The sequence below is a fragment of the Ambystoma mexicanum genome, chromosome 5p (genome assembly GCF_040938575.1).
Source record: "Ambystoma mexicanum isolate Mex_15411 chromosome 5p, UKY_AmexF1_1, whole genome shotgun sequence".
NCBI classification, from domain to species: Eukaryota; Metazoa; Chordata; class Amphibia; order Caudata; family Ambystomatidae; genus Ambystoma; species Ambystoma mexicanum.
The window spans coordinates 913,852,203-913,874,451 of NC_090930.1; the positions used below are offsets into that span (position 1 = coordinate 913,852,203).

Genomic DNA, 22,249 nt, shown 5'->3' on the forward strand with positions numbered 1-22,249 from the left:
CCTCCTCCCGCTTTCCGTGGAGCTGGAACAAGACATTAATACATTTAGAACATTTCTTAGGGAAGCAGGAGAGAGACTGAAGATTCTGAAATATATCATTTTGGGACCGGCGCACTTGGGTGGCTTTGGATTTCCTATAATTAGGTAGTTTCACACAGCCGTCATGTTGCATACTCTTCGTAGTGGTTTCTTGGACCATGTGGATTCTCCGAAATGGACTATCATTGAGAGAGATTATGTTTCTCATACCCCACCCCCCTTGACAGTTTACTTTGCATGGGCTCCGAATTGCTCGACTGCGCCATTTATTAAACATGTCATACAGGTTTGTAATGTGGCACATGGCGATAAGTTCTTACTTTGTGCAGAATATTTTTTATGGAAGAACCCAGCTGTGCAGATCAATAACTGCACTATTAGATTTTCAGGCAATGGGCGGGTATTTGGAAAATAGGTCCATGATGGCCAAACTCTCCTTGATTGAGTTTTGCATGTTAAATACAAATTGCGATTGAGTGATCGTCATGTGGCCTTGCAGAACCTTTTTGATGGGCTGTTCATGCCCCTTAATCCTAGTTTGTCCACTATGTCATACTTGGCTAAATGTATGCCACTTTTTGTTCTATAAGCTTCTTATACTTCGTGAATTTAACTTAGCTTCTTCATGTAGCAGGGATCGCTTGGATTGGTGCCTAGGTTGTAAACTGATATTGAATTCTCTCCTATATGTGCGGGTCCCTGCAGATTCAAGATTGACTTGGATTTGTGCTTCACACAGAAAAGGATCAATCATTACATCTACTGGTACCCAGGGAAGCTGTTGTCCTACAAGTTGAGTCTAGATGGGTTATGTTGGAATTGTAAAAGTGTTGCAGGTACCACTTTACACATGATCTGTCTTGTCAAAAGGTCCAGTCATTCTGTGGATATATCCTCCAGCGTATAGACCTTGTGCTTGGTCTTTCCCTTGCAAGCACACCTATGCTATGTGTAATGGGTTTATTTCTGGCTGACATTGATTTGCCACTCTGCTGGGTCTACAGAGCTCTTGTGGCGGCTAAGAAACATTCTTTGCATTGGAAGAGTGATGTTAGGCTGTGAAGCCAGTCCTCAAAAGTGGTTCTGTTGCTACTCTTCAGCAGAGTGTCCTTCCAGTGTAAGCAAGAACTTGATAGGTACACAGCCATTTGGAATGCATTTAATTTGTACATGGAGCCCTCCCTACCCCATTTTAAAATGTGCTTTTTATCATACCGATAGGCCTGTTGACATTGTGCTATAGATGTGTTCCAAATTGCCTATTGTGTATAGACTACTGTTCATCTTTTTGAGAAAAAATAAAATCAATAAACTGTTTTAAAAAATAAAATGTTGGCACATTGAGACAAGTGGCCATTAGGTGAGGAAGTTTAATAGAATGCAGACAGACCCCCATCAGGAACGAATGAGGCAGAATATTCCTGTACTTGGCTGTTTTTTCTCTCAACCTCTTGAGAAGATCTTCCATAGCCACCATCTTGACTTTGTCAAGCAAGACAGACTTAAATGACTGCATGTCACTCTGCCCCTCCTCATAACAAACAGTTCAATTTCACTCATGGAATGAGGAATCATCCTGTAATCATTCAATGACTAAGTGCATCTCTCCATGGTAAAGAGGTTGCCACTGGCCATTGAATCATCCCCTTAATGAAGCCATTCATGCGCTCCACAAGTCCATTTGCCATAGGATGATAGAATCATGTAGTCAATCCCATGATCTCTCAAACCTTTGCATGTCCTTGGAGATTAACTCCACCCCATTATTGGTGACTATTTCCTCTGGTCCCCCTCACTGTTGCAATATATTCCCGGTGTTAAGTTATCGTCCATGATACACGTTTCTACCCATTTGAAAGAGTAGTCAATCAAAACCATGGTGTCAACTTTGCAGGTCTCCAACCTCCCAAAAGGTCCTGCAATATCCATTGCATGTCATTCCATATTGAACCTGGGATTTTTACTGGTTGAAGAGGTTCAACATTTGTCTTTTTAGATCTGTCACTGATGGCACAATCTCACCAGATCTTCAGCATGCAACAACCCAGGCCACCAGTATTTTCCCTCAATCTTTGAGAGATTCCTTCCTAAATGTCCCTCATTTGCCAAGCTAAGACTCTTGCTCCCCAGGGACTTTGTGGTATTTCCAAATACACATGGGACTTCAAGTACACACTCTGCAGCACAATTTCATCTCAAATTTGGGTATACTCAGGAAGAGTGTTTCCCAGTCCCCCATCCATCATGGATAGCTTGTCTGAGTAAGCACTATTCAGGTTCCGCTGCATACACCTTGATCCATCCTTTCTCAATTCCAAATTCCAGGCTGAATGTGTGCAACAATGCTTTCCTCAACATCTCACAGCTATGAATGCACCACTCTGCCAGCCCGCAGCAACCCAGAGACACAATTTGCTATGAGGTTTACTTTGCCTCAGGTATATACCAACTTGGCATTGCATTGCATGATCTCCAACATACACCTATGAATCCTTGGTGAAGCCAAATGCTTGCTTTTGGAATTCATAATATGGATCAGGGGATTGGGATCCATCCTAACCACAGGCAGGCACCAAGTGAGTTCTGAAGTGCTTCAATGGCCACTTTACACCTAGAGCGGCTTTCTCGATGGTGGAGTAGTTTCTATCTGCCGGTCTCAAAACTGAGAGGCAAAAGCAACAGTTACCTCTCCCTTTCTGGAATCTGTTCCAACACTCAACCCAGACCTATGTTGCTGGCACCCACTGATATTGGTAGCTGTGATCTTTAACATTAAGAGTCAGCACTCTGTTGACATTTAGGTGTATGTCTTCCCATTCCTTCTGGCAATGCTCCAACCAGTCAAATCTCACATTTTAAATCAATTCGCTCATGTACTTAGTTGTATCTGTAAAATGTGGAACACATTTAGAATATTCTGCCAGTCCCAAATTTTGGTAGAGGCAGGCATACCTGTTCCTTTTTGTGCTTGACCCCCTCACTGTTAATTACATGGCCCAAATATGGCCCAATATATAACAACCTGGATTTTGAACTTGCACGTCTCAATTATTTGCGCGAGTCCCTTCTCTTGTATCACTTGCAAGAGATTTAACAGTTTCACATCGTGCTCTTTTTCTGTGTGGGGCTATAAGACCATCGTCCTGGAAATAGTAAACCGCTTCAACAGCACCAAAAAGTTGTTGCATCAGTCTTTGGAAAATGACAGCCGCCAGTTCAAAAGGCATGCAGGTATATCTGAATTCTCCAAGAGGTGTAACAAAGGATGTCAAGTGTTTCAAATCATCATCAAGAATGCCCGACAGTAGGCGGATGACAGATCCAATGTTGTGAAAATCTTTGCCGGTTTCATTGATGTCAATAGCTCATTGATATTTGGAAGGGGATGTCTGTCAACCCAAATGTTTGCATTAGGGTCCCTAAAATCCACACATTTTTATTGAGCTATCTCTCTTGCATGATTACTATGGGGGACAGCCATTTGGACAACTCACTAGGCTCTTTGTCTTCCGTGCACAACTTATCTAGCTCCTTTTGTAATTTATTATTGTACACAGTGGGGAAAATATACCCATCAGCACTGCCACGGCTTCCCTTCTCAATGCAATACAGTGATTAAATCCCATAGGCATCCCAATACTATCATTGAACATCTGTGGGAATGCCTTCACTAGACCTTCTTTAGAGGATAGGTCTTGGGTTATGACACACTGTACTGGCTGTCTTCACCTGTATGTATTTAGAGTTGTAGGGCAGTCTGCTCATCCCACCCTATATCAGATTATCCATTCTTAGCTACATCTAGTTTGCAATGGGTTTCTCTATTCCTTAACTAGGTGTACTTAAATTAGTAATACATACTACTTAAAGGCAATGAGGCCACCAGATCACTCTCCCTTCCCCCGTCCATCCCCCCACCTCAAATCATACACCGTAAATCCCTTCTCCTACCCCCTCCTCTACCCTATCCCCACCCCCCCTGTAATTAGTTCTGCTTATTGTTCCAATTACCTGTTCATGCCTGCATATAGGTTTCTCTCACTTTTGTACCTGTTATATTGTAAAGCGCTTTGGCTTAAAGCACTATATAAATTCAATAAACAAACATGTGTATCCTAAAATGCAGATAAATATGAAAATGTAATTTATAACGTGTCTGTACACAAGTGCTTCTAGGCGACAAGGGCGAGAAGACAGAGGGACCACAAGACAAATAATCTTACTGGGCCTTTTAATTCAGATTGTGCAAGTGCTACATACAACGTAAAGTGAAGGGGCAAGGGGGTGCCAGGGAGAGGGAAAGTGGGATGCAATCAGGGCAGCACGGCTCTGGGTAAATGCAAGGAGGCAGGGGACTGGATTACAGTTACAGCCCCTAAGTGCACAGTAGGCCCAAAGGCAGTGCAGGGGAGACTGATTATGGAGGAACCATTATGGAGGAACCTGGTACCCAGTAGACTGAGGGTAGCCAAGCAACCAGTCAGCGCAGTAGACGGGTAGGTCAGCAGGGGAGCGAGAGAAAGCAAAGGAGAAAAGGTAGATCTTGTGCTGCTTCCGGAACTTCAGGTGGTATGAAGTTTGAGAGGGGAAGGGAGACCATTCCAGAGTGAGGCACCTGCAGAGGAGAGGGACTCCACCCATTCCTTGCCTGGAAAAGCGTCTGACCCTCGGAGTTTGAGGTGCCAGGAGAAGGGCTCGAGATGGAAGGTATTTAGGAAGAGGAAGTTGGATGTAGTCCGGGCACCGGCCCCAGAATACCCTGTGGACGATGCAAAGGGTACTGAACCTGATCCTTGCAGCCACCGGGAGCCAGCGGAGCGATTTCATGGCTGGAGGGATACAGTCTCTGCTTGAGGCCAAAGACCAGTCTTACAGTCCTGTTGTGTATTAGTTGCAGAGGGTGGAGAGTAGAGGAGGCAGATTGAGAAAGAGGCTGTTGCAGTAGTCCAGCCTACAGAGAACCAGGGCTCTGTCGACCGTGAGCTTCTGGGTGAAAGTGAGAGCAGGAAGAATATCTGAGGAGATGCAGCTTGTAGTGCCCAGGTTTTCACAGTCGTTTGACCAGGATGATGTGATTGACCATGTCAAAGGCAGAGGAAAGGTCAAGGAGGATGAAGACAGAAGGAAGGCTAGAGTCAAGATTAGTGAGCATATCTTCATGGGTGTTCAGGAGAGCAGTTTCCATGCCTCTGGCTGCTCTGAAGCCAAACTGATGGTCATGGAGAACACCAACAGATTCAGTGTGGAGTGTAGGCTGGGCGATGACCAGCATTTCCATGAGTTTTCCCAGGAAAAGAGAGATTGGACGATAGTTTTCTGGGCAGTCAGGATCAGCAGGCTTTTTAAGGAGGAGGTGCACAAGGGAGTGCTTGAGGAGAAAGGGGAAGGATCCAGTGGCGAGAGAGTGATTGTAGAAAATCGGCCAAGGCTGGAGCGAGCGCATCAATGTAGTCCTTGATGGTTCTGGAGGAGCAGGGAAGCACCTGTATGGACAACAGTTTCATAGATTGGACTAGTATTAGAAACATCATCGGGTGTTTTCTGAGAAAAAGAGGAGAAAGGAGGAGACGAGGGAGCAGCAGCCAGAGGGTGGCAGAGGAAGATGGAGAAGAAGAGGAGAGGGACGGCAGGATGTCCCGAGTCTTAGTGGTGAAGTGAGAAGACAGAGCCCTACAGAGGGTCTGGGAGGGAACAGGAGAGGTGGAAACTGCAGAAGGATTGGCCAGCTCGATGCATATTTTAAAGATGTCAGCTGTACTGTCAAAGGCCACAGAGATTGGATAGGACAGAGAATCGGTATTGCCTTTGGAGCAGGAAGCAGGCCAGTTTGTCAGAAGATGCACCCAAAGTCCTCCACTTCCTCTCAGCCAGCCTGCACTTGCGTTTCAGGGCATTGAGGTCGGAGTCATACCAAGAGTTGAGGTAGGCTTCAGATGGATTCTGATTACATGGGCAAGGACGTCCAGAGTGTTGGAGATGGAAAAATGAAGTTTAGAGAGGGCTGTGTCAGAGTGTGAGCCCAGCGTAGGAGGAGCAGAGAAAGTAGCGGCAAAGGTCATCACTGACTTACTTAATGGGCTGAATGACCAAGAAGGTAGGTAGCAATGCAGGGGTAGGCTTAGCCAGAGGGAGTTTCAGGTGAGAGAAGACCAGAAAGTAGTCAGTGCAAGAAAGGAGTGGTGAGAAGGTTAGAGAGGGGGATGTCTGAATAGATGAGAACATCCAGGGTGTGATCAACAGAGTGTTGGACCTGAGGGTAGAATTGAAAGTGTCACAGAAGTTGTGGAAGACCCCAGAGGAGGATTTAGAAACATCCAGGTGGATGTTGAGGTCTCTGAGGAGGAAACATTTAATGGTAGAGTCAAGGAGAAAAGAGGAGAGGTAATCCCACTGAGAGGAATAGGGCAACCTGGCTGGGTGGCCTGTAGATTGTGGCAACAGTGAGAGGCCAGGGGAGATTGAGAGCTTGCAGACCAGGCATTCAAAGGAGGAGTAGGCCTGCATAGTAATGGCAGAAGCAGGGACCCACTCCAGAAAGATCAGGACTACTCCACCTCTGGGTCGGTTGGTTCTGGAGTCGGAGAGGAGCTTGTAGCAATCAGGGAGGAGTGTCTCAAAACTCATGACAGAGCTGGCTGTAAACCATGTCTTGGTGAGAGCGCAACCATCTAGGTCAAGCTCTTCAAGGAGGTGGAAGATGTCAGGAGAGTTTGACAGCAGAGCAAGAGTTAACAAATAGTGACATGGAGCAGGTTGCCACATTTCAATGACTTCCAGGGTGGGGTACATGCTTGAGGTACACACAGCTGAGGAGGTGGGAGTCTCCCATCGAAGAGGAGGAGATTGGGCCGAGGGTCCTGGACGAAGACAGTGCCATTCAAATACACATTAATGATGATCTTGGAGGACGACAAGTTCCTTCAGAGGAATGCAGAGTAAACCAAACTACCATTAAAAACCAAAAGGCGGCAAACCCACTGATGACCTAAAGTTCCTTCCTCTAATGTACATGCCGGGATGGCTGCCCGGACACTCTCGATGCAAGGTGCATTCCTCTAGTACCCCAACGTGGTTGCAACCTCTCGTGCCCCCTTCAAATGGTGCAGCACACAGTGCGCCTTGCACAAACAGTGCCCCCTCCAACCTTGGCAATGTACCTGGACTGCCCAGCCATCCCCAGCACATCAGGGCATGCAGCAGGATCACAGGATGCAGCTGCTCAACCGGGACAGCCTCTGCTGCCGTCGCTCTCACCACTTCGACGCCGTACCGCACAGTGATCTTGTTGACAATTTAAGAATAATGCCACATGGAGACAAGCGTCTATCAGGTGAAGAAGTTTAATAGAAAGCACAGATGCCCTTCGAGGGCAAAGGAGGCACAACACTTAACTTCCCCTGATTGGCACTTCTCAACAGCACTGTTGTGCCGTTCCAGAATTCATGCAGTTAACTCCAGAACATCACAGATGAGCCTTCATAACAGCAGTATAACAAACATGAAATAAGACTAGTAAGGCACATACAATGGTATAGGAGCTAGATTATCAAGTATACAGTGATCATTAGTCACACAAAATCTGATCCCATTCAAAAGGTTAAAATGTGTCCCTGTAGTTAAGGTGCTTTCCTTGTGTGGAAAGCCTGTAAACATGCAAGTGCTTTACTACTGATCTTACCTTTACACCAGCCTTTGTGATCGAGATGGTTTGCTGTTCCATTGCTTCATGGATTGCTACTTGATCCTTAAGATCCATCTTATCGAATTCATCAATGCAACACACTCCCTACAAAAGGCATCCAGAGGTCATTTTAGAATAATAAGGCAAGCATTCTTCTTAAAATGTATCTATTTTAAGAGAATAAAGAAATAGGTTATATTGTGCCATTCATTACATGCAAGTCTGCAAAAACAATCCCATCATATATGGCTGTTTACAACTATTCCTTTGTTCAAGTTTTACACAGATGGCATCAGCATTGTGAGGTCACAATCCAATTAGTTATTACAGGCATTTGAGGTGGGCAGTGATGTCACAAGTAAACTAAGAACACGTACAGGTTTTTATATACTCAATTGTGAGAAACCAGATTGTGTCTCACCCGCTAGTCCCGGGTGATGTCATCCAGGGGGCCAGGACACGGCCATCACTTTTGGATCCAGTTCCTGGGGCTGGACCAGTGCGGTAGGATCACCTGGATGAGGGGTCTTTGGGGAGTGGGACATGGGATGGTGAGAAGCGGTATCCCCTTTCTATAACACCTTTTCCCCATCCTACCAGGTAGGACACCTAGGAATTCAACCCCCCCCCCACGCTCTCCCCTTTCCCAACATGAACACCTTCTCACAGACAGCTCACCATGAGCGAAAACTGACTAACACCAGAGCCGTATACCTGATGTGTCCCATTACAATGGTCCGGCAAGGTTGGGCAATTACTGATCATTACACACCTGTCTTCCATCATACTTCACCACACAGATAAAAGGCGGAGCACAAAAGCACACTGAGCAAAGCACATGAGGAAGCAGCAGTTCCAAGATGGCAATTTAATAAGAGGAGAAAGATGGCAGGAAAGAGTTGAAAGGACGGAAGTGCCCTTGACCTTTTCAGACCGTTGCTTTTGTGAACCTTGGAAAAAAAGGAACCTAAGACAAGGGACTAACCTGCATTGTGTGTCGGAGATACACTCGCTCTCCCGTGTCGATAATCAAAGCAGGGAGGAGCGTTTGCCACTGTGGTACCTACAACAAAGCAGCGCCAGTAAAGCAAGCACAGCCAACAGCCAATGAGTCTGAGAGACGGATACCAGACCAGCATGTGTTCGAACCAAGGTTACAAATGGCAACATTGTATGAAGAAATATAAAGGGAACAGTGTGTGAAACATATGTAGCAAGCAATGTGAATAGGATTTAAAACCAGAGGAGTCACTGAAGGGAGGCCAAGAAAGATCCCATAGACTGAGGGGTCCAGAGTCACGTGGGTGCTCATTCCAAGGTCTCTGTTAGGTATCCAACTGGTTGGCAACTGTGAAAGGGGAATTTTGAGATCGAAGAGATTATCTTTTACACAAAAAATATTTTACAGTGCTGCTAGAAATGCACAGGCATTTTGTAACTAATGAAAACGCCCCTAAAAATAAACTGTTTTAAACACTAACCCATTGCCCATTCCATATAAATGTCACTTTCCAACCTCACTCATTACATCCCTTATACTGTCACCATTCACCTGCTCACACGTGTATACCGCCAAAGTATCTATGTACAACACTTAACCTTACCTATAAAGTGCCCTTCTTGCCAAACCTCTACTATAAGATACCAAACACTGCTGCAACCACCACACCACAGTTCCCCTATTCTTTAAAAACACTGCAAGACATTACAAATGCACTGCACCACAAATACAACACTTCTTTCATTAAAATAACCTAGACTGGCACATTTTTCTCACACTCATGTTTGTCATGTTCCTTTTAATATCTCAAACACTAGTCATACTCCGATTGCGCCAACAACAAAGTTAAGTTGTGATATGGGAGGTGTATCAAAGTATGTCAAGTAACTCCCCCCCGCCCCCAATAACTCCTACTTTCATAAATAACCAGTTACTAAAATCACATATAATCTCTAACTTTATTTTACAATTACAGGAAAGAAGATTGCCGAACACAGCTACAAAAAAAAAAGAACACTTCACATCCTACAAAGTATGTACATTAACATAGCATGTATAACTTTAATTGCAACAATGTACTTTCACTATATACTAGCCTAGGGTATTCTTTTTGAATAAACATTTATTTCACTTACTCATATTGCAACATTCACTCTTTCTATTCCCATTTAAAAACCACCATTTATAACACCCACTGTTTTCTTCAAAACATCATAATGTCCCTACTTATTCAATCACACCCCCACTCCCTTACTCACTAACCCAAGTACCACTACATCCCCTGCTCCCTCCCAGGCACAGGACGATATCTAACATCTTGACATCAATGGGTGAGGTGGGACTGTCCAATCCACAGCCAGATGTAGTACCAGCGAATTGGGGGACTAAGGAGAGCTTTAGGTTTCATCCTGACAGAAAAATTGATATATTCCCTCATTTTACAACCAACACCAACTAATATTCCTGCATTTTTTATGCCTGCCTGTACTGCTAGACAGCTAGCCAAAAGATCACACCCTTCATGGCTACTTTCGTGAACAAATCTGACCCAGGGCCGGGTCCCAGGCACACAAAAAAAAGGAATGGTGACGCCACTTTAAAACAAAACACAGTTTAGACACAGCCGCTTTAGAAAACTACTGGCCAGTTGCCGGCCTGATTTGGCCAGCGTAAGTGCTGGAGAAAGTAGTCACTTCCCAATTTCAAGTGGTTGTGAATAAAGAGGGATTGCTGGACGAATTCCAATCAAGATTTCAGCCAAGACATGGGACCGGGACCACTCTGTTGGCAGTGCATGACTATCTGTTGGAGGTGGTGGAACAACACTTTTGTTGATGCTGGACCTTTCCGCAGCCTTCAAAACAGTTGACCATGGAATCTTGCTGGATCGTCTTACGAGTGGGAACGGTCTCTGAACAGGCCCTGGAGTGGTATAGATCTTTCTTAGTGGACAGGTCCGAGTAAGTACTATTCGGGAGTTTTACCTCCGAAGCCATACCTCTGAGGTGCGGGGTCCTTCAGGGATCATCGCTGTCTCCTCTGATATTTAATCTCTGAATGCATCCAGTCTTGAATATAGTGAGGTGTCACGGTTTGAGCTTTCACTCTCATGCCAATGACACTTGCATCTATATTGAGACTAAGAATATTGGGGATTTGTTTACCAGAGTTAACCAGTGTCTGGTAGTCATCGATATATGGATGGCCAACAACCAGTTGCAGCTTAATGCAGCAAAAATCAAAACTATTCCGTTTGGTCCCAAGCAGCGAGTAGTAAATGCAAGGAATCTTTCTCCCATCATATCCTTGGCGAGTAGCTACAATTCGGCCCAAACAATTAAGAACATGGGTTGCATTTGGCAGGAGATGCTCGGCAGTGAAGCCCAAGTGGTGACAAAGATCAAAGCAGTGTATTATTCGCTGCAGATGATTAGGAATGTATTGCCATTCTCATCAACGGCAGACCATGCAGTTGTCGGGGGAGCTTTTACAAACACCCACCTGGCTTACAGCAACAGTGTGATGGAGGGTATACCCGCCAACCAGATATACAGACTGCAGAAGGCCCAGAATGCAGTGGTGCAGTTGGGGAAAAAAGGACCAGGTCTCACTGCTTCGTAGAACTCTGCATTGGTTGGCGGTCGAGGACCAAATTCAATTTGCAGGAGCCTGCTTAATTTTTAAATGTGTCACTGAGCTGGCCCCAGAGTATGTCAGTGCCAAAGTCTGTCAATATCAGCCTATTCGAGCATTACGCTCAGAAGATAAGCTGTTGAATATCCCACACACAAAGCTAGTCTCCAGAGGCAATAGGAGATGGAGTCTACAGACCCAAACTATGGAAAACCTCCCTCTGGAGGAGATCAGATCCTGCCAGTCACTTTCCCAGAAAGGCTCTGAAAACCCACTTGTTTAAATAGCTCGGCCCAATTTGGGGATAGTATTTGTATGCAAACTGTTCTGAGCAGATAAGAATAAAACCAAGCCATAGCCATAGCCATATAGCCATCCACCTCAAACTATTTATTAGAAAACTAAAAGTAAAGAAAAATGTACGAACAAAAGCAAATCTACTAATGAACCTAACGCTATATCAATCAATGTTAACGTTGCCACAGTAAAGCATTCCAAAAATGTGCAATGTTCCACCATAGAGTTTCAAAATCTTATAAAGACAGCTGAAAAGTCACAATTTAGCCTTAATTCCCGCAGAAGACTAATCCTCGAATCTCTAATTGACAGCACATTTCTATTAGCTAGAAAGTTAATATTGATTTTATACAGAACTAAACCACTAACTAAATTAATCAATACATTAGAAAAAGTGCTTCTAAACATGTGCATTGTAAAAATAGACCCCTTTTCAAACTTCTGTGACAGTCAATGGATTCACACAAACAGCACAGCACCATATGTCAATGAAGATGCCTATAAACAAGAACACAAAAATAATTGCCAAAGGCTGTAATGGCTGAGGGTATGAAATGGTGACAGGCAGCATGTGTAACCAACAATCCTTCAAATCTTTAGGACAACTCCTCAACTATGTGGACTAAAAGACAAAAGTATAATGAAAACTCGACAAACCATGGACTCCTGTCCAGTACGCAGCCACACTGGACTGCAAGGACATTCATTAGCCTGCATTTCAGGAACCGTTTGCAAAAGCACCTTCCACCATATCAAAATGTTAGCAACACAGAATTCCTCTATACAGTATCTTGTGCATAGACTATACTATGCAAAGTCCTGCTCTAGAACTGTAAAATTTAAATAACTTTATCTTACATGGAACAGCCAAATCACTCCTTCGAGAACTAGAACACATTCAAAGTAAATATTTTGGAACTGAAGTTGACTCAGAAAATTTAGTAACTTCTGAAAACATTAGCGAAAGCCTCACAAACACCAACCTTTTAACAAGCACATACAAAAAAGAAATGGCTACATTTCAAAACACATCAGCTGAAATACCAGAACAAGCAGGCTTTGTCGCATAACTTATTAAAAAGAGCACAAAAATAGTTGATATAGCCTACAAAATAGAGGACAATGAGAAATCCCCAATGGTTCCAATTAGCCTTATATCTAACAGCAGAAAATACAAAATAACTGACCCTCAATAGTTTGAACGTACAGGAATACAAAGCTTGACAACCAAATGCCATCATGTGCCATCACCAATACATTAGAAATATTCCCACTTACAAAGGTTCAACAACTTAACTTACATGAAAGCATAATCCAAGCAGTACACCCATTTCAAGATGTAATACGCCTTCAACCGAAAAGGACCAACCGGCCTCCAACTGAGTTACTAAAAGGCATCGGTGGCAAAGTAGTATATTTGCCATTAGTTCTTTTGTTGAAACTCTTGGAGTACACAGCCAATAGATCAATCTTTGATTGTACTAGTTAATGGTGTACCAACAAAAGATATGAATTTGGCAACTAATGAACTTAAACAAAGTTAGACAAACCCTACAAAATGTGAAGGCAAACAATGAATGCTACAAAAATATAAACAGAGGAAAACGTAAGAGAAAGCACCCAAATAATTCATGATTCACCAGCAACTGGCTAATTTGAATGTGTAGATCATGTTACTGCAGCCAACATTTTAGACCAATATACAATTCACCCGCTACACTCCAAAGACACTATTGAAGATGCATTAGAAACATCAAATGCGTCAAGCTGCAGGATCCCTCAATGAGTATATGAGAAAAAAGTGTAGAAACACATTCTTTTCCTCTACTCTTTCCTACAGGAAAAGGAGGAAGATATGATGATAAATGGACACACATTACTGCATCAGAATATCACTCTTTAGAATACATACGTAAAAACCCAGATTAAGACAAAATGTACAATATATTTTCCTCCTCCTGTTCGAAAGTGAACTAGCAACTCTGTTATGGAGTTGCACACACATTTAAAACAGGCTTTAATTATTTTGAACATGTCCGCTACCAAACTGCTTCAAAAGATAAAAGGCAAAGATTGTTTTTTTTTAATCAAGTATCAATTCTCTTGGCAAACATGCCTGGTACAAAAGAGTGCTGGTTCCGTAGTAACGCTGATGTACATTGTATGCTAAGGAACGTAGGCCAACCCACATGGTTGGTTACTTTAAGTTGTGCAGAATACGCATGAGATGACTTGCACGACTTCCTACGCACTACAAACCAAAATAAAGAGGGAATAGATATAAAAACATTGGCCAAACAATTTATCAAGGTACTTTCACCCTCACTTAATTTTCATGCTGCACTTTATCGGCAATAAAGCTAGCCCTCTGCTAGGAGAAGTGGAACAATTCTTATGGAGAAAAAAATATCAATCCTTAGGAGCACCACACATCCACATGCTTTTGTAGATAAAATGCTGCCCAATTTGCCCATGACACCACTGTTTTACAGTTAAATGAAAAATACATTACCTGCAGCATCACTGTAGAAAGCACAGTGACCCACAGACACATTGTATGCTTCCAAAAACATTAGTGTGGCAAATACTGCAGACATAGCTATAAAAACAAAGGTAAATACTATACCAAATGTCACTTTGGCTTCCCTAGACCAGTTTGCAAAAAGGACAAGTAAATAGCTTGACATCTTCTGTTAGACACAGTCTACATGGCAAATCCCCTAAAGAAAAGCATCCAAGTACATCAATGATTACAATGCAATCATTGCCCTCTTGTGGAATGCAAATATAGACATACAATACATTGCAGACAACTTCACTGCAGTTGCAAGATATGTCACAGCCACCAAAGCGGAGTACTAAAACCCTACCTAGAGAAAGAAACAATAGCCACAAATGATCCCATCCACCAGGACATTTTAAAAACCATTTCATTGGCACATGCTATGCAAACAGAAGTACTGTTTTGGAAAATATTAGCCTGTACGCCCAAAACTACTCGTACAAAAACAATGTCATCCCAGATGACAACTGGCAGATAGTCTCAAATTCTGGAGGACGCCTGGTGAAACTTCACAAACCCTGCATAATTAATCATGTAAACTTATCAATTAAATCTCCCCAACAGAGACATGTATTACATGGCCCTACTGCAACTTTTTTTAAACTTGGAGAAAATAAGAATTATTAGGTGACTGACTCATTTGAAGCTGGATTCAAGGCAAATGAAAACAGTATACCAAATGTCAATTTCAAACAATAGAAAGAAATGTTGGACAATGGAAGGCAACAAGAAAAAGAAACAAGCTCTACTATGTCGTCAGCCCTAGTATGCTAGTCGCTTGTTTTATTCCTCCCCTCCCTTTCTGCACCCCTCTCCCTCACCTTTTGTTTTTCTCCAGCTCTACCAGAAATGTCGTCAGGCCTAGTACGGTAGTCGCCTGTCTGTTTCCATTTCCTTCTCACTCTCCCCCTCCCTTCCTTATCTAGGTCTTAGCTCTTGCACTATCTGAAATGTTGTCAGGCCGAGTATGATAGTTAATTTCACATCCTTACTGTTCATGGCCTGTAAGAATGTCATTGTATTTTCCCTTGTTCCCTCCCTTGCCTTGAAGTGCTTTGAAACACATTGTGTATAGGCGCTATATAAATAAACTACCATATCATATAGTACACTACTCAGGGCAGTCAACCTTCCCTTACAGGAAGCCAGGAACCACTGACTGAGATAGAAAATTCTGTGTATCAATATGAACAATCTGAAGAAGACTCGTCAGCTAAAATTAACAACTCACAATTTTTCTAGAAGTCACTGAAGAAATTGAACATAGTTTTAAACATGAAACTAAAACTTGTAGCTGTAAAAATGATAAACCTCTGCTCCTGTATATAAGTGGTAAAGCTGGTTCTGGCAAAACGGTAATTAAAATAATCAGCACATTTCTACAAGACTTAACCTTTTAGCTGTTTTAACAGCCCACACAGATTTAGCTGCCAGCTATATTGGAAATATAACTTTACACCAACTACTGCTCCTCACAGTAGATCACCAAAACAAATTAGACTACAAACTATCAGCAGAAGCTGCTACTGAAGTAGGCAGAATTCTGAAACACAATGAAAGTGCTCCTGAAAGATCAAGTAAGCATGGTTTCCAACCTCATGTTGGCTTTTATTCATATCAGAATGCAAGAAGTCCTAAAAAATGACTATGAAGAACTATTTCCAGGAACACACATTCTTGTTTTTGTAGACATCCTACCAGTAAAACGCAGATCTATTTTCAAAACATTAGGACACAAACAATGCTGTAACATATTCAGCAGGATAGGAAATTTAAATATCTGGCAACATTTTCTCTACAGAGAACCAACTCAAAACATGCATCAGTCTGCAAATCTCACATAAACTAACATTTTAAAAAGCATTAGAACTGGCCCGTTTACTAAAAATGCAAAATCCATCTTAAATAGTGGACTAATCCATGAGTTATATGGGTAAAACACATCTGCTCCTGATGTCATGAACAAATAACGCCACAAAATATAAAATGCATATCCTTAATGCCAACCCTTGCAAGCTGTAGTCAATTCAACGATACAATGTTGAAAAAAAAGGAATGCAACCCATACTGCAGATAAGCTGCACAGAAACTAAAAATGCACAGCATGACACTCCATGTGTGTCATCAAGCAACAGCATGACTAAATAGCTAATAAAATCGCCAACGCAGATGGATTAGAAAAAGTATTCCCTCTGTCTAAACAGCAGAGTAATTTGAAGACGTAACCTTGACGTAGAACAACCTTCAGGCAATTGAGCAATTGGTACAGTTGTTGGCTTTCAAACATATCCATATGACAACAAGATTCTGTTAACATCCACTTTTGACACTTGCAGAAGTAAAAAAAAATATAGGCTGCACAATAGCACAATTCCTTCTTTTCAAAGATGAAAACTAATACAAACGGAACCTATAACAGATCTCTCAAGAATACTGCTAAAGAAAAAAGACTAACTGCTGCTAATAATGCAACCACAAAACTGTCTAGTACAAACTCAACTGCACATCCATCAGAAGACAGAAATGTCCTCTCAAAAAGAAGAATAGGCCCATCAAAGGATGCAGAGGCACAACTCTCTGGTCCATTTAAATTCAGCAACACAACTGTAGTAAATTGCTATGCAAATGTAACCATCAATCTTCTCTTCCAGTTGCCACCAATTGTTTACAACATTTACTTAAACGGCTCAGATGACCAGTTGTTTGCAAATGCTCGTCCTTCATAGAAATGCCACAAATAATCCTAACAGCACTTAGTGTCTCAGGTGTAAGTCAAGAATTGGACTACTGTACAGGAATGGTAACATTTACCACAAACACACAGGAAGATCCAAAAGAATTCCTAATGTACTTACTAGAAACCAAAAACATCCCTATGAATAAAATCTACCAGATTTCAAACACGTGGACACATACATGCATTCTGCAACCATGTTTCACTAGAGCACATCCCAAATGAACGATGTGTATGCTTCCATACCAAATTCTGAACCCATGCTGTGTCATCTTCTGCAGAATGCAACTCATAGCATATGATGCCCTTTTTGTAATACAATCATTCCAGCATACAAATAAAAGCACATGGCCAGTATTCAATACTAATGCTTCTAAGGTGCAATGCAGATGGTACTATTGTGACTAAGGCCCATCCTAGGCTGAGGCACAGTCACGTGTTGTGCACATGTGGGAAACTATGTGCTCATCCTAAGAGGCTAGTGGCTTGCCGCTCACCAGTCAAACTACCACCACTGACTACTGCCCGATAGGTTTTCCTGCAGCGGGAGCCAGCACAGCACAACTGGGCAGAGGCCCTGACAGCAGTGCCTTTACACACAATGCCCAGCAATATAGCTGGTACCAAAAAGAACTGGAAGCTTATCAGCTTCACACATGAGCAAGTATCTCTTGGCAAGAAAAGCTTAATGGGCATAATTTACCACATTGGCGCCACAACCACTTCAGGCCACTATACTGCATATGTCAAAAAAGAATGGCTGGTTTGAATATAATGACACCTCCGTTACTCCAAAACATAAGATACCAGCAAATCTAACAAATGCCTAATTAATATTCCTTCAACCCAAATGTAGTCACTAAATTGTAGCACAATAAACAGTTTGAATACAACGGGTATCGAACTACATCCATAATACTACAACTGTACTTTTAAACACCAAGATAGTTAGAAGCTACTTCAATACCCTTCTTTGCAATACACTTCAAATATTCCATCACAGTTCTTGTTACTACAATACTTTAATATAAAATCCAAATAATTAGAATACGCCATTACCACCAAATATAACAAATTCCTACTTAATGTTCCTTCAACCCAAATGTACTCACTAGAGTATAAATAGTTAGATTACGCCAACTGGTATCCAACTACTTCAAAAGTACCCTTCATTACAATATGTTAGGGAGAATTCTCTGTTTAGGCTGAATTTCCTAACCTAGTGAGTCCCCCAGCAGCTTTGCCTCCCACTCTTGGACATGAATGTGTGTAATTCCTTTGAATGTCAATGTGTTCTATGGGCTATGGGGTCTTTTACTCCATAGGGTCTCATATGTTTTTCTATGTGTGTGACGCCGCACCCTACGTGCCGTAACACGGGGGCGTCCTAGCGGATTCCCCACCATAGACTCCATACCCGGGGACTGACTACTGTCTCCCCGGGCATGTAAAGTCACCATTGGCTTTACTAGACCTAAATTTACTAACAGGACTAGTACCAACCATCTTATTGTGGACGTACTAGTAGGGGTAATTCGATTACTCCTGGATCTGTTACTCGAGGGGGCACTGTCCCGTCCCCCCTCGTCGAGTTTTGGCTGGTGGCAGTGGAAACTACTTGTTATGTTCGACCCGGACATAACCCTATGGGATTCGTCCCATTGTTGGAGATTGATACTTTTTCTCGTTAATCTCCAACGTACCACCGATCTACTTATCTTAAATAAGTTTATCGGATGGTATTTTCTGCCAGAACTCGGTTTGTAAAATGGCGTCTGTGTTCATCTCTGTGACTCCTAAACCTGTACAGAGACCCTCCAAAGTGGTGCCATTCTGTCTGGGTTACCACAGGGGTGTGGGAGGGGGTTTAGGCACCCTGGACTGAGTTGCCTTGCCAACTCCGGTCGCACTCTGGAGTGATTGGCCCAGGTGGTGAGCCTTCCCGCTCACCACTTAGCATGTGTTGATTGACAGCTAGGCTGAGTAGCTACAATGAATGGGGGTTTTCTGCATAAAAGCAGGGCTTTTGGGACTGGATCTTCAGACGTCGCCACAGGACCTAAGAATCCGACGAGGGTAACGCTGAGCCGACCTGCACGACGACACCTCCGGTGGAGCCCTGCGGAACCGACTCACCACTTCCCGACGACAGAGGAGATCTCCCTGCCGGAGAGTCTCTTCCCCTGACTGGTGGGAACAACCAGTCCCCTTTGCTTTTTATTCACCTCAGGACGCAGTGGTCGAATTGCCTGTGCAGAGCACCTCGGCAACCGGATAGCCACTACCCCTGAACCGCGACCAAAAGGTGGTGCCTTGTGACGGAGCACTCCGCGGCTGGTCTCTTCCCTGGTGGAGCACCGGACTTCACTTTCTTCGACGACAAGAACCTCTCTACTCTTGGGAAAGACCCGACGTACATCCACCACCAGGAACAACTGCCCCCGCCGGAGCTGCCCTCCACAACAAGGTACCGTGTCCGCCTGGCTTCCCTTTCTATCGGTTCGAGTGAGGTGTCTTAAGCCTCTCCGTTCTGTTGGGTCGCCTCCAAGCTTTTCTCATTCTTTGTTCTGAACTGGTTCAATCTGCCGATAACAATTTGCTATAAAGACTTGAATGCATCTCCACTAGAGACTTTTTGGGACATCGCGCCTTGCCTCTCTCCGAGTGGGCCTGGCCTCTGAACTTTATGATCTATTGTGATTCTTGCCTTCCTGCCTTGCATTTTATCCGCGTAGGATTGAACTGTGTTGATGTCATAACCTGCCTATCTTTTTCTCTCCCGTCCTAACTAATATTCGAGTGTCATCTAGGTTGAGGTATACACCTCTGTCTGAAAATAAGTGGTACCGGTAGAACCTAGACTTGTCGATATATATTGCTAGGGGGATTGATCGTTTTCTACTTCATAGAGTAATTGTGTTTGATTTGTTTGCCGTGATTTGCCTTAGTGTTTTCCATAGATGTTTCATTATAAATAAATACCGTAATATCTTTACACTAAGCCTCGTTGCTTGTTTGCTTGTCTTGCTCGGAAGAATTGCCCTATTTTGTATACTCCACATACTGCTCAACTCTTCTTGAGGGAAGTCTGACTGCTCAGCCACAGCTACCAAGTGAATCTGTGTGGTACAGACTGCTACCAAGTGGGTTCACCGCCAAACACCTGTAGTCCTAAATCTTTTGCAGTGGTCCCAGAGGGAACTGCACAGGTTTCCGCCTAACACAATACACTTCAAAATATGCCATCACAGTTATTCTTATTGCAACACATCTTCTAAAGTACAATATAGTTAGATATGCAAACAGGCATCTACCCCTTTTAAACATTCTCTTAGAACACATTTCAAACATAATATCACACTTATACTCACAATTAGAATTGGGTTTGTTTAATCATCTATGGATTTTTTTGCCAATGATTTCATGTCAATACAACAGTGTAGCAAACACTGATGTTGTACCAGACATAGTACACAGAAGGTACTGTTTATGAGGGTCAAAAAAGTATCTTTTTAAAATATTATGTAATTAAAGCTTTTAAACTATCCTGTTTAACATATGATACTGTTTTTTTACACAATAGCCAGACATTCCAGCTTTATTACTGTATGCAAAGTAACCTGACCAAGTATAATCTTATTTGTTATCACAAACAAATACATATTCCATAAGCACTATTCTCAATCGTACTACAATCATAAATACCATATACAGTTCAATTGTACCATTCCATCATATTACAAATATTGTATACTCCCCTATGGTACCTATAATTGCTATACACATTACTGTAGTATGTGTGGCCAGTGGCCAGATTCTTGGGGGCACAGCCATACCCATATATTGTATTTCATTTATTTATAATATAGTGGGCAACCCAATAAGCGATATACAAATCCTTTACAAAAAATCAATAAAAACAAAAACACAAATACATCACAGGATAAAATATAGTAGCCAATTCAAACATTAAAATAACCACACACTAAGCCCAAAGCTAAAAATGATCAAACCATCAATAACTCACCAGAGTAATTCACTTTCCCTCCACAAAATAGGGGATAGCCTTGTGATTTCCATTCATGAACAGGGAACAAAATTCAACAGAGTGATAACCCATGAGCCCAGCAGCTAACATGGCATGTCCCTGTAACTTGCTGTGGAATCATAGGAGAACAAAACATGGTAGGTAGACTCCAATTTCAAATCCCCACACAGCCGCCTGTGCCTGTTACTCTGTATTTAAGCCAATCACCCTCCATCAAGTCTTCACAGTATTACATTATACATTTAGGGTAGTCCTATACCAAATTATTACACACAATCTTAAATACCATATACACTTACATTTTATCATTTCATTTTATTACTAATACTGTATACTTGTTTTAAAGTACCTATAATTACTATACTCATTACTATAGTATGTGTGGTTGTTGCCAGACTCTTGAGCGCACAGCAGTAGGCCATGCCCCCAATAATATGGCCACAACCACCACAATAGTACAATACACCTTCAAATAACACTCACCCAGAACCCCCTGCCTGCCAAATGATGTCCGCGGACAGCAAAAGTGACTGCGGACTCAGCATCACATGCAAACCCTTTTTTCACCTGCAAAAAAGTTGCATAGCAACTTTATTCCACCCCCCCATCCTTTCCTGGCCCTCTTGCATACAACCAAATAACCCCAGAAGTGTTCTCCAGACCATTTCTTCACCAGCACTGTCCTACGATCCAACATGGCGACCGTTACAAATGTTTTGACCTACCTCACATTTTTAAATTGACCCATCAGTGGCACGTACGATGTCAGCAGACATCACACGGCACCCGATTGCTCCAGAAGTGTACATGGACCCCGAATCAAGAAGTGGGACCCAGACCATAGTTTTTATTTTTACTACTTTTTGCACTTTATTTATTTTTTTTTTTTAAAACCACTGGACGGATTTACATCAAATTTACAAAATCACACATTTGGAACCAAGCCACTGCTCCTGGCGCACATTTCGTGAAAATCTGTCCAGCGGTTTGGGCTGTAGGAACAAGCACATTTATTTTCTCCATTAAGTCTAAGAATTTCCACAAATTCTGGGACCCCATATATAGCTTGGCGCCCCAGAAAGAAACCAAACTACACAGAATCATTCTGAGAGGCCATATTGCAAGGTTTGGTGAGAATTCGTCCGGAGGGGGTCGGGGGGGGATCGGGGGTCAGAGTTGAGCAACTTAACCATAACACTATATATAACATTCCTATACACATACGATAATAACATAAAAACAATCCAACAAAC

At 42.7% G+C, this 22,249-nt stretch overlaps 1 protein-coding gene across 3 annotated transcripts in view; it reads right to left on the bottom strand.

Annotated features, from left to right (window-relative positions):
- Positions 1 to 22,249, bottom strand: part of LOC138481725 (maternal DNA replication licensing factor mcm6-like) — an 860,230-nt gene that overhangs the window by 383,005 nt on the left and 454,976 nt on the right. For all 3 annotated transcript variants that reach the window (XM_069613836.1, XM_069613835.1, XM_069613837.1), the window contains exon 11: positions 7,718 to 7,825. In XM_069613836.1, the coding sequence (XP_069469937.1) occupies positions 7,718 to 7,825 (108 nt within the window). The remainder of the gene's footprint in view (positions 1 to 7,717; positions 7,826 to 22,249) is intronic.